The 13,192-nt window shown below is 31.9% G+C and overlaps 1 protein-coding gene across 7 annotated transcripts in view; it reads left to right on the top strand.

Annotated features, from left to right (window-relative positions):
• The window catches only part of LOC139524654 (multidrug and toxin extrusion protein 1-like), a 41,071-nt gene extending 27,879 nt beyond the window's left edge, over window positions 1-13,192 (top strand). For 4 of the 7 annotated variants that reach the window (XM_071319621.1, XM_071319624.1, XM_071319623.1 and 1 more), the window contains 12 exons: window positions 1,382-1,426; window positions 2,563-2,660; window positions 3,457-3,554; window positions 4,477-4,590; window positions 5,552-5,619; window positions 5,948-6,056; window positions 6,937-7,012; window positions 7,960-8,029; window positions 10,117-10,249; window positions 11,042-11,136; window positions 12,131-12,185; window positions 12,677-13,192. In XM_071319621.1, the coding sequence (XP_071175722.1) occupies window positions 1,382-1,426; window positions 2,563-2,660; window positions 3,457-3,554; window positions 4,477-4,590; window positions 5,552-5,619; window positions 5,948-6,056; window positions 6,937-7,012; window positions 7,960-8,029; window positions 10,117-10,249; window positions 11,042-11,136; window positions 12,131-12,185; window positions 12,677-12,966 (1,251 nt within the window). In that variant the 3' untranslated portion in view covers window positions 12,967-13,192. The remainder of the gene's footprint in view (window positions 1-1,381; window positions 1,427-2,562; window positions 2,661-3,456; window positions 3,555-4,476; window positions 4,591-5,551; window positions 5,620-5,947; window positions 6,057-6,936; window positions 7,013-7,959; window positions 8,030-10,116; window positions 10,250-11,041; window positions 11,137-12,130; window positions 12,186-12,676) is intronic. The other 3 variants (XR_011664828.1, XM_071319625.1, XM_071319622.1) reach the window with 3 other exon arrangements.

Genomic DNA, 13,192 nt, shown 5'->3' with positions numbered 1-13,192 from the left:
AGTTGTTACAAAAGAAGTTAGTAAGGAAAAAAAAACCTGAAACAGACAATCTTTTAAGCAAATACCTTCGAGCCTAACCATACAAATGAAAGTTTAATTAGATTAGTTTAGTAGTAATGTCAATTAGAGATGAAGTCATGTTTTTTTTAGCATATACTAAGCAAATGATATGTTTCAACTATGTTTTACTACTTTTGGTTCAGAATTTGTTGAATTTGATGAAAATATTTTTCATTTTGCTGATGTTCATACCTCTAGAGGTTGCATTTCTGTAAATATAGACAAGGCGATTTCCCATAGGAACTCCCTTTTCGTCTAAAACTGTAACACTTTTACTATGAAGTTTCGTGACAAAATGTATCCTAGAATAGAAAGATTATATGCTTTACTTTTTTATTCAACGGTCAAAAAATAGGGCTGTGTGGCATATATTCAACATTTATATACCCCGAACTTGTTAGAGTTTAAACTTATACTAAAATTTTGCACTTCCCCAACCTTTACTTTTTGACTCCTTCAGAATTCATTTTGTACAGCAATTATATGTTTTTTTATATATTGGTAGCAGTCACAAAAGAGGGACGTAAGATACCAGAGGGACAACAAAACTCATAAATCGAAAATAAACTGACAACGCCATGGCTAAAAATGAAAAAAGACAAACAGACAAACACTAGCACAAATGACACAACATAGAAAACTAAAGAATAAGCAACACGAACCACATCAAAAACTAGGGGTAATCTCAGGTGCTCTAGAAGGGTAAGCAGATCCTGCTCCACATGTGGCACCCGTCTTTTGGCTTATGTGATACCAAACTGGGTAAAAAGTCTAATTCGGTTGGTCACATTCATGAAAGGGAAGTTGTGTCTCTATGAGATAAAACAGAGAGATCAGCATTCATCAAATCAAATTATCTATCAATATTATATATCTCCCCAGAAGAGGCTTTGTTTGAGAAACAGCTGTATTCCAAGTGCAACTTGTTTATCTTCCATCAAGGAAAAAAACGCATTCACTATACTATGGTATAAAAAAAATGATAGGCCAAATTGAGTCGTTCAACTTTCACGGTTTTCATCTAGTTTAGTATCCCGAATGATATATGAACGATACTCTTTGTAGGGCAACGAATACTTAAATAAAAAAGAGACAATATAGTTTATGTTAGTGAAATTTCATTCAAATGCAATGTCAATAAATTTGGAAAGCATTCCTGACTTTTCCCTCCAAAGAGTTTGATTAGACTGCATTCCTGTCACGTCAGTTCGGAAAATGAATAACACTTAATTCAGCAATTTTTACTACTTGTGTATAGATCTTCAAATATTTCAATTGCTGTGCAACTAACAAATCGAAGTTAAATTAATTGTTTTTTTAGGGATGTGTAATAACATTTGTTCTCATGAGATATTTACAGTGCCAGGTGAGTGTTGGAACCTATTCAAATGTTTAATGTTGCTTTAATCATCACAAATTAGACGAGTGCCACAGTTGTAGCAGGATCTGCTTACCTTTCCGGAGCCCCTGAAATCACCCCAAGTTTTTGATGGGGTTCGTATGGCTTTGTCCTTAGTTTTCTATGTTGTGTCTTCTATACTATTATTTGTCTGTTGGTCTTTTTTATTTTTAGCCATGGCGTTGTCAGTCTATTTTCAATTTATCAGTTTGACTCTCCCTCTGGTATCTTTCGTCCCTCTTTTAGAATGTAGTGCCACGTCATTTTGTACACCAATTTTAATATTTCGGTGCTCAATAATTAATGCTTTATTTAGTTTTCTTGTTCGTCTGTCTCAAGAAATGATCCAACTAGATGTACAATAGTGATTTTTACTATCTTTTGTTCTGATGTATAACAATTTCAAAACTAATTCGGAGGTATACAGCTATATATGAAAGTTAAATGTGTTTGGGGTTTTGGTTCAGCCATTTAATACGAGAGTTTCCGTTTTAAATGGTCCTAATTGTGCGGTATTTTTGTTACTTTACTTTTGACTGTTTACTGTTTGTAGGGGAAAAAAATCCACATTATTGCCATACCAGTTATCTGTTTGAAAGATGCACTAGTAGTATTGTGTCCGATTTCTATTTGCAATTGTTGCATTTCATATTGCTGTTGCATTACAATGTAGTATTTTATTGAGTACAACAGATTTTGTCTGTGTTTTATATTGAATCGTCCGTACCGATAGCCAGTATTAGAATGTTGGATAGTAATTTAGAAAGACCTTCCAACAAGGTTTTTGAAAATCCCTCAACAGAGTACTAGTTTTTGAATAAGTATGACAAACAAAATATAGCAAAAACTAACCGCCTAATTAAAGAAAAGACAATATCAATGATGAAATAATGATGTAATCATATCCTTTTTCTCATAATTCCAACGGCTATTCATGATGTTCAAAAGACTACATTTTATACCTTTATCCCTAGAAACATAAGTGTAAGCATATCGTATGCTTACACTAGCATATCGTATGCTTACACTAGTGTTTTTAGGAATGAAGGAGAATAACATGAATTGTTTCTGTAAGAATTAACCAATATTTTCTTATTTTGCAGAATATTGTTATCCCTGGAGTTATTTTACAGTTAATTGCAAATGTTTTTAATATAGTTTATCATTTAATTTTGGTAACTGGATTAGACCTAGGGTTGAGGTAAGCATCTGCAATATCTCAATGTTTTATCCCTTTAATTTCATTTAAAAGATTTTGCCCTGGAAAAAGGGAAATATATTTTTCAATTACAGAAAAGATAGCATTTAAACTTTTGCTATGGCCTACGATGTAGCAGATTTTAGAGTCGTTGTAAATTTAATATAAAAAGTTAATTAGTAAGCTGCAAATGATTTATCAAGCATACATGCGAAAAAATAGACATGCTGTTTTTTTAATCAAGTAGTATATCAAACTTTAAAAAGATACCAAATGGACATTCAAACTCAAAAAAGGTTAATAACAAAACGTAAAGTACAAAAAAAAAAAAAAGTAAAAAAAAAAAAAAATACAATATAAAAATAGAAAGACTGAGTAATCTGTAATATGTAAATGGCACAATAAACGTTTTTTTCTCCCATGTCTCGACACGTTATAGTGAGCATAGCTATGCTAACGCATAAGTGGCGATGCACTCATATCAGCTTGGATTATGATTCTCATGACAAAAAGGTATAGCCAAAGCCGGACAAGGATTCATATCTTTGAATAAAAAGAAAGGTTCAAGAGGTACACAGAGTTAGACACCCATGTCGAACCAAACGAAAATTATCAAATAATAGTTTATTTAATATGCAAAAATCCGTGGATAAAAACATATGAATTTTTAATTTTCATTAAAAAAAATCATGACAATAGAAATCCAGTCTGCTTGACATGGGCGAATTGTCTAGTTGTGATGCGTATTATCCCATAACACACACATTATGTATCTTGATTGTAATTTAATCTTTGACAGAGGTGCAGCAGTCGCTGTTGTATGCACATACTGGACGGAAGTTCTTTTATACCTAATGTTCATAAGATTCAGTAAAATTTATGAGAACTCATGGACAGGTATGTAATAATTACGGAACAATTCTATCAATTAACGTTACAAATCATGCAACACTGAAACATTGATCACTGAGCAGTTTATTTCACCGTAGTTGTAAATATCCACCTATCTTGATGATAACATTTCTTTGAAGTAAGAATGAAACATTCAAACTAATAATCCATTTTGCCCCCTGCAGGTGCTTATTGTTTTGAATTAATATGGCATCTGTTTTGATATACACACAATGAGACAAATCTTAGAAAGGAGATAATATATTTCAAAATACATTATGGCCACCAACAATGAGCAAAGTCAATAATGCATAGTCACCTACAAAAGACACCGAAATGACAAATGTAAAATAATGCAAACGAGAAAGCTAACTGCCTAATTTATAAACAAAGAATGAATGAAAAAACAAATATGTAACAAATCTACAAACCACAACCAATGAATAATAGGATCCTGACTTGGGACAGGGACATACATACAGAATGTGACGGGGTTTAACATGTTAGTTGAATCCTAACACTTCCCTAACTTGAGACAATTGTGTAAAAGTACAACATTAGAACGAACTATAAAAATTAAGTATATTATTTGTATTTTCTAGTCACTAAATCTATGTTATCTAAACTACTCTTAATAATTTCACTTTTACTAAGTCACAAAAACACATAGCTTCAAAATATTGAGTTTGTGAGTTTTTCCGCACTTGTAACAATCGACTTTACCCTTTGTTGACTATGATTAATAAAGGCAACAGTAGTATACCGCTGTTCAAAACTCATAAATCCATGGACAAAAAACAAAATCGGGATAACAAACCAAAATTTACAGTTTTCCTGTCAAAGGTTGATTGGCATCTTTGGGCATTCAAGCTTTCGTCATAAAAGAATGGATAATTTAATTTGCTAATAAGTTGCCTGTTGTTTACAGGGTTTAGTAAAGAAGCTTTTCTAGATTGGAACACATTTCTAAAACTTGCGATCCCTGGAATATTTATGATATCAGTAGATTGGTGGAGTTTTGAAATATCAACTTTAGTTGTTGGTTTGTACCAAAATAATTTCTCTTTCAAATCAAATATAGAAATGTTAAGTAATTCACCGTGAAGTCATAGATTAAAAGAAATGAAGGTAGATATGAGAAGTTGTCACTAGAGGTCTATGCAATGTATTTTCAAATAGATGCATCTGACACATTGCTCATCTAAAGCACAGAAAACACACAAGCTAAACCAATTGAAAGTAGATAAATAAATAATACTATTTGAAAACTGAACATGCTTTGCACGTAGGTTCATTTCAAAATGACCAAAATAAAAGAAAATGTATAGATACCATGAGTCAATAATAAATCACAAGTTTAAACAAATAAATCAAGTACATCAATACATGCAATAGTCAATAGAAAATCCGGGAACAGAAAATAATAAAAGTACAGAATACACATAACATCAAATTAAAGAACCATGTATCTGACTTACACAATCATAACCATGGTAATGAGTTGTATTCATATAATTTTATGCTTTATATGGCACTGGAGATAACCAACTAGCTTGCGATTGTTGGGAGGAACAAATAGATCTTCTTTTTCACCCTTTTCTATACCGATGTTACGTATGGAGTTTCATTCGGAGATGCCATTATTCAGGAAATTATGACGAAAAGGAATAACGACAGTCGAAACATATCTGTGATAATTTGTGAAAACAGATCGTCTATAAACCAATTTATGATGATGTCCGTAACAAGAGTTTAGTAAGTTTTGAAACACATCACCTCCGAATGGATGTTCGAGCGTATGATTTTGAAACCCTGGGTTGAAGTTGAATAGAAGTTTCCACATATATTTATATAGCATACTGTGGCCTTAGGCATGACTAAGCAATACATACATTCGACTAACTAAAACAATAAGATAGGTATCCCAACTGTTTATGACTTCATTCCATTCACAATAACATGAATAAGTCAAGTGAATGCATACTATTTTTTTGAATTTTTAGGCATCCTTGGAAATGTTCAACTTGCAGCTCACAGCATTGTATTCCAGATCAATGGTTTAATATTTATGGTAAATATTATCATTTTTTTTTTAAATTTCAATTACATTTACAAATGACTTTAGCAGTAACAGCCTTGCAATGTTTTCCTTATTGTCGAACTTTAAAATAAAAATGTTTTGAAATATCACGTAAATGTTATAACAATAGAACAAAATCGCAAAACAAAAAAACAGTCAAGTATTTAAAAAATATAATACGAGGGTAAACAAATAGGAAACACTATGAAAAACCTTATCTGAATCGCTCTTTAGGATTTACCTGATTTCAAGATTAAGCTTAATATGTTTTTTTGTTAATCACACTTACAAAATTTTATTTGAAATGATATAATTTTAGATTCCATTAGGGTTATCTTCAGCTGTTTGTATTAAAATTGGACAACATGTTGGTGCTGGGGATCCAATCAAAGCTCAAACAACATCGCGAGTTGGAATCTTGGTTGGATGTAGGTTATATTATGTTTCGTGTTGCTTAGTATTTAGCTTTTTATATTGTTTACTGCATATGGAGTAAACATCTATCAATTGATACGATATTCCTGTTTTTTTTTTATTTTACCTATTATGATTTCTTTGATAAAGGGTTTCTGCTATTAAGAAAGCTATTAAACCAAAAGTTCGAAATGGTGAAGTTGAAAATTTCCCTTCGTACATTTAACGGACGCCATTACGAGTTGGTGACCGTTATGGAATATCCGTTTCACAGATGATATCGGATATGTTCATTATGTCGTAACTAAAATCACCTTCCCCGTTCACGAATGTGACCTACCGAATTAAACTACCCCGATTTGTAATAACATGAGCAACACTACGGATGCCACCTGTGGAGCAGGATCTGCCTACCCTTCCAGAGCACCTATGATCACCCCAGCTTTTGGTGGAGTTCATCTTGCTAAGTTGTTAGTTTTCAATATTTTGTCTCGTGTACAATTATTTGTTTGTTTGTTTTTTTTCGTTTTTAGCCATGAAGTTGTCAGTTTATGTTCGATCCATGAGTTTGAATGTCCGTCTGTTATCTTTTGCCCCTCTTTTTTCTCGTAAACTCGTATCTTTGCAGAGATAAGAATTGAAAATTGGATTTTGAATAGACAAAGACAATAATTTCTACCTCTTATCAAAAGAGTTGACAATGTTTAGTGCCATTTCAAATATTTACAGCAGGTATGTTTTACTTTTATAAAATGTTATTTGGATGGAGAGTTGTCTCATTGGCACTCATACCACATCTTACTATATCTGTGTAGAGAAAACTTTCGGAAACTGACTGCTCAAATGTTTGAGTCTAAAATGTTTTTAATTGATTATAAAGTGTGTTGTTTTTAGGGATAGCTGCGTTGTTTACCAGTACATTTTACATTTCAATGAAAGATATTGTTCCAAAAGCATACACGAGCAACAGGTAAGTTAAGAAACAATAAAAATACAGTAAATAACATTGAGAATGGAAATTTGGAATATTTCAAAGAGACAAAAAACCCGACCAAAGAGCAAACAACAGCCGAAGGCCAATAATGGATTTTCAACTCAGCGAGAAAATCCCGCACTTGGAGGTGATCCTCTTCTGGCCCCAAAACAAAATTGTTTTCAATGAAAAAGGACGTGGCACTTATCTCTAAAACATATAAATGATCTAATATAAAAAAAAAAACGTACAAGGCTAACAAAGACCAGAGGCACAAAACTGCGGCGGGATTAAACATGTTTTGTGAGATCTCACCCCTTCCAGACACCCCTAGCCAATATAAAATAGAGAATCACATAGCAATACGCACAGTTAAACTCACTTAAAAGTGAAGTCCGAGTCCGATGTCAGAATAGGTAACAGAAGAAACTAAGCAAAATGACGTCAATACATAAAGGACTACCAGCAGTAACTAACATGCTAGTTCTAGACCGCAATTAAACTGATTGAAAGATTATGTCTTCATCATATAAAAATCAAGCACAATCCCTGCCGTTTGACAAGTCTATTTGAATATAAAGTAGAGCTATATATCTTTAAACAACGGAACTTTTGTTTGTTATGGCACAAGCTACTGTTAATTGAACATTTTTATTGAACAAAGGGCAAGGAAAAATAAATCATCGTGATTGATGTATATGTTGTATATAAATAGTGCGATCGAAACTTAAAATGCAACAGTCATAATTTTATAAAGATAAGATTTGCACTGGTGTAATTATTAGACCATTAATTCGAATCTATTTTACGTGTAGATGGCAAAGCTTCTGTGAATAAACAGTTTATGAAATAGCGCCTATTTATATTGTTTGTATTGAATGCAGAATAACATTTTTTCAGGTATGATATACTAAAGCGCTTATTGCAGAAACTATTCATTGTAGAGAAATCTTACAGTTGACTTCAAAAGTGATGCCACAGATAGCTACATACAATTTTATCAATATAACAATGGTAAGTATTGAATTATGGATGTGCCCAATTATATTATTTACTTTAAAATAACTTAATCTAATGTCAAATCCAATTAACTTCATTCTAGAACAGTTCATGGTTTCGTGATAAAAAGTAAACTAACAAGAATACCGAACTCCACGAAAATTCTAAAGGGAAACTCCGTCATCAAATGCAAACATCAAATGCTCAAACACATCAAACGAATAGAACACAACTGAAATGTAATATGTTCAGTTGTATACGCATTTTACATTTATACAACATGGTGATGCGATGGCTCATTTCTAGTTGCACCGGGTTTTCTGTACTGAGAATATTATTTGTGGTCTGAACACAATCATAAATGCCAAAGGGTTAGGTGATGTCGCATCATAGACGAGACTGTAAAATATCTTTATCGGTGACACAGATATTTCATAACGGTCAACAAACTCGAAAAGGCGTTGGAAAAGCTAGGTCTGAATAACAACATGAAAACTTTAGGGGCTGAATTTTAAAAAGATACATTTATAGAATAAACAAAATCATCTTCGCAAATACTTTGCCGGAGGGATTTAGAACTTTAGTATCTAAATAATGTTTCTTTTAATAATCTGGGAATTGTAAGCATGTAATAAAACAATTAACTACGGAAGCTGGTCGTATAGTGAAGACTACCGAACACCCAGCCGTTGTGTCAACCCAATCAAAGTAAATAAATATAACACAAGCATTTTTTTCGGTTTGGCCTTCACTAGGAGCGCCCCTAAAAATTGAATTTATGAAAAAGAGGGCTGTATAAATACATATTAAATTTAGAAAATGTATTTTCGGAATTAACCAAACTCATACAACATGTACAAGATCACCTTTGTCTCAGGGAGTCATTTTGTCAATGAGATTTGGTAACAGATGAATATAAACCCATTATGAATACTAAAAAATAAATAATTTGCAGCCAGATGTGTGTTTTGTGTACAAAAACTCCTGGGTCAAACTCGAATTAAAAACAATAAGAAAAAGACCAAAAGAAAGTGCACATTTTGAGATATTAATGACCCACTTTTTTATATAATAAAACAAAATCTAATATTTGTAACATGATAATAGGTTAAAGTATCCTTAGAGTTTCGAAACATTCAAAATTTGTGAAATAGTTTAGTATTATTATCATTTTAATGCTTATTCATGCATAAACAGAAGTATATATAAAATAAAAGATATGGTTTGCTTGCCAATGAGACAATTCTTGTGAGAGACTTGCTGACTTCTGATCAGTACGAGTATTATTTTCATTGAAATCATGGTCTATTTGTGGTCCTACCAATAACCCATCGTCAACTGATTTGACATATTTATGATGTCTTTATTAGAAGCAAATAATGTAAAGTAAATGATAATTGACAAGTAATTGTACTGTCACATCGTATTTCTGTAGTTTTAAATTGTTTATTTTATAAAGTATGTTTAGTTCTGAATGTGTTGGGATTCATTGTAGAGTACAATTGATTTTTAGATTTTAACTATATTAAGTGGACATTAGAATAAGTTATTGATTTTGTATAGAATTAAAATTTTAAACTTTGCACTTGTGAATGTTGATACACTATTCTACTGGTGGAAGATTATTCCACTATATTTTAGTGATTTAAACAAAATATATATTGGATTTATTTCCAAGTGCTCCAATATTGGAGGGATTAACGAAAGAAAAAGAAGTAAGGAAATACAGTTTTATTATTAACTGATCTAGAACAATCCGAATAAACTTATTGATTTTGTCTATCTAACATTTGCTGGTTCCAGAGTTATCTCTGAACACCTTTTGTTAATACAATAGATAAAAAAGAACCAAGGGGCAATGATTAATAATTTATACAAAACAAAACATACAACAATAACACACCAAAAGAGAAAAAAGGTCAATAAAGCACAACACATTAAAGATAGTTGAGTAACCATTAACATAAACACAATAGATATAAATATCCGAAATAAAAGTACTAGCAGTTACTGAAAGTTAGATCAAAGTTGAACTAATAAATACATCATGTTTTCCAAGACTGATTAGTATGTTAAAGATAAGAATAACATTATCGTTCCAGCTTGTTTTGAATGGCATTTTGCGTGGCACAGGACATCAGAAATACGGAGGCATTGTTACGGTCATAGCGCATTATGTCATAGGAGTACCGCTTATGGTAGTACTTGTTCTGTACACATCTTTAGAAATTGCAGGTAACATATTTATAAACAATTTTATTCATCGTATCCAGACGTCATATAGGGATAACATCAGTTTTATTATATCATTAATAAAAACCCTATCATTGAAACAAAGACCATTCTACCATTAAACTTATGTCGTGTCGATTTAAAATGTTTTTCCTTATAACACTGTAAGAACAGGTTTTATGTAAAGCGTATACTCCTGTGAATAAAATAAGTTTTTTGAAGAAGTGCGAGCGTAAAGTTTTAACTTTTTTTCTGATTATATGATCAATAATCATCATCACTGTACATAAAGCAGAAATACAGCTTCTACTGCTGGAAGTTTTCTACTTGTTTAATCACAAACTTAATGTGTGTAAATGTCAATGACAAATTTTGATTGATTGATTGATCGGTATTAAACGCCACTTTCAGCACTATTGTGCTGTTTTGTTGCGGTTAGTTTTAATTGCCAAAGGAAGTCAGAATGCGGGGAGAGAAATTACGACTTTCGATAGAAAATGACAATCATAGTCAACAAAGATTGGCGCTAGCACATCTCCCACGTGCGAGATTCGAACTAAAATCCTCAGTGTTAACAAGCTAGTGCGGTCCTTCAATGCGAAAGAAGAACTTGAAACAACATTTACTGAAAAAGAATAATTATTTATGATGTTTTTTAAATGCTCCGAAATATTCTAATCATGCGGTGAATGAGTTTGATAAACTGCTTTTGGTATAAACAGATACTAATGTTGAACTATAATAAACAATAATGGTTGTACAATACATTACAAATATTTAATAAAATAATTTTAGGTGTATGGTGGGCCTTCTGTACAGCTATTGTGTTCATGTTTGGTCTGTATGCTGCCAAAATATTATCAATAAGCTGGGAAAATGAGTGTAAAAAGGTATGAAAATCTGGTTTTTGTGAACAAAATATGCGTTTTTTACTTTCCTTTTTGAATTGCATTTAAAAAATTTGTTTTTGAGTTCATGTTTTCAGAATGTACGTATTTGTTTGTTTTAACAGAAGATGAAAGTATACATGTTAAATGCAAACTCGTAAAATGATGTATTGATAAAATTCTATTTACTACAATAATGCTACTTTAGAAGTTTGATAAATAGTAATATCTTTATCTTTATCACCAAATTTAAAAACAGAAGATGTGGTGTGATTGCAAATGAGACAACTCTCCACAAGAGACCAAATGACACAGAAATTTACACCTATTGGTCATTGTACGGCCTTCAACAATGAGCAAAGCCAATACCACATAGAAATCTATAAAAGGTTCCGAAATAACAAAAACAATTCAAACCAGAATACTAACGACCTAATTATGTACAAAAATTGACGAACAACATATATGTAACACATCAACAAACGACAAGCACTGAATTGCAGGTTCCTGACTATAGAAGGTACATACATACAGAATATGGCGAGGTTAAACATGATAGCAGGTTCCGAACTCCCCCGTAACCCGGAACAGTGGTGTAACAGTCCAACATAAGACCGAACTATACAAATCAGTTTAAAAAGGCTTAACTCATCAGAAGGATACATATAGAAATACGTTTTAAACCATTCAGAGTGGACGTGGCCGGGTACTTGTATATTACATTTGAACTACATCAACAACAATGTTACCCACAGTACATACATGAACACAATCTATGTGACAGGACCTTAATTCCTTCCCACTCAAACATTTCTTTATCCGACATACGAACCACTTTTCTTGGTATACAATCACCAAGAACCGAATATTTGAAAGACAAGAATGTATAAATGTATAAAGACCGAAAATGTTAATGAGCAATAAATCTAACACTACATTAAATATAATCCAAATAGAGATCATTTTAGTAAATTAATTATATTATACATCTTTAAAGGCACAAGAAAGGACAGCAGTAAATGTGATATACAAAGACCCTCCCGTCTTTGAAGGTAAGTTCAAGCCACTATTATTCGGGAATATCTTTTTTCTTTAATCGCAATGTTGAACTTACATTTGTTATGATTAGGAAAGGTAACCGTTGATAGTTATTGATTGTTATATTCCTGAATTTAACTAATAATAATAGTAACAGTACAATTATCAGCACACATAGAGAAAATGATCAACAAGAAAATTGAAATCTAACAACATGTTTAGTGCATTCAAGAGTTTTTTCAAGTAGTTTTCACCAGATGATATTCCTTACTCAATAGCTGAAGCTTGTTCACAAAGATCCATGTTATAATGTTATATTACTTGATTCCAACACTCCATAGAAATGATATTATGCCAATTTGCATATGTCTGTTGCGTGATACTCCATCAGTAAAGGTAGACTGTTAGTTCATTTGCGGTTATGGTTATACTCAATAGATATTCTTAAACGTCAACCTAATGATTTTACTGACTTATGTATGTACTACCTTTGACAACATTTTAGGGGGTCCACAGTTATCCAGTGAATGCAGCTATTCAGACACCAAACCAAGTAACGAGGACTATCGACAGCTGTTTGAACAAATAGTCGAAGAAAGCCCGCCATCTCTGTTTAAAGTTGTTATATGTCAACGATGCTTTATATTTGTTGTATTACTGCTGGTTTTAGTTTTTAGTATTGTATTAAATTTGTTTTTCCATAGTAAGTTAAAAAGTGATGCAGAATGTTTTGTCAATGATACAATGTACAATGTCACCGAACATTTGAATATAACGACGGTAATCCCTTGCTAGCCTTAACCGATAGGACTTTTTGAAATAAAACATGAAAAGTTAATTGAAATAAAACAAATATCTTGAAAAAAAGTTAAAGCTTGTCACCAACAATTAGTTTTGTGTTGCATTGTTTAGTTAATTGATTTGAGTTTCTTTTTAAAAGCAACTATACACAATTATCATCACTAATAGTCTACTTAGGGCATTATCTAGACTCATATAACTATTAAAGAATACTCCTATA

The sequence above is a fragment of the Mytilus edulis genome, chromosome 5, assembly GCF_963676685.1.
Source record: "Mytilus edulis chromosome 5, xbMytEdul2.2, whole genome shotgun sequence".
NCBI classification, from domain to species: Eukaryota; Metazoa; Mollusca; class Bivalvia; order Mytilida; family Mytilidae; genus Mytilus; species Mytilus edulis.
This window is presented reverse-complemented; position numbering and strand designations above follow the sequence as displayed.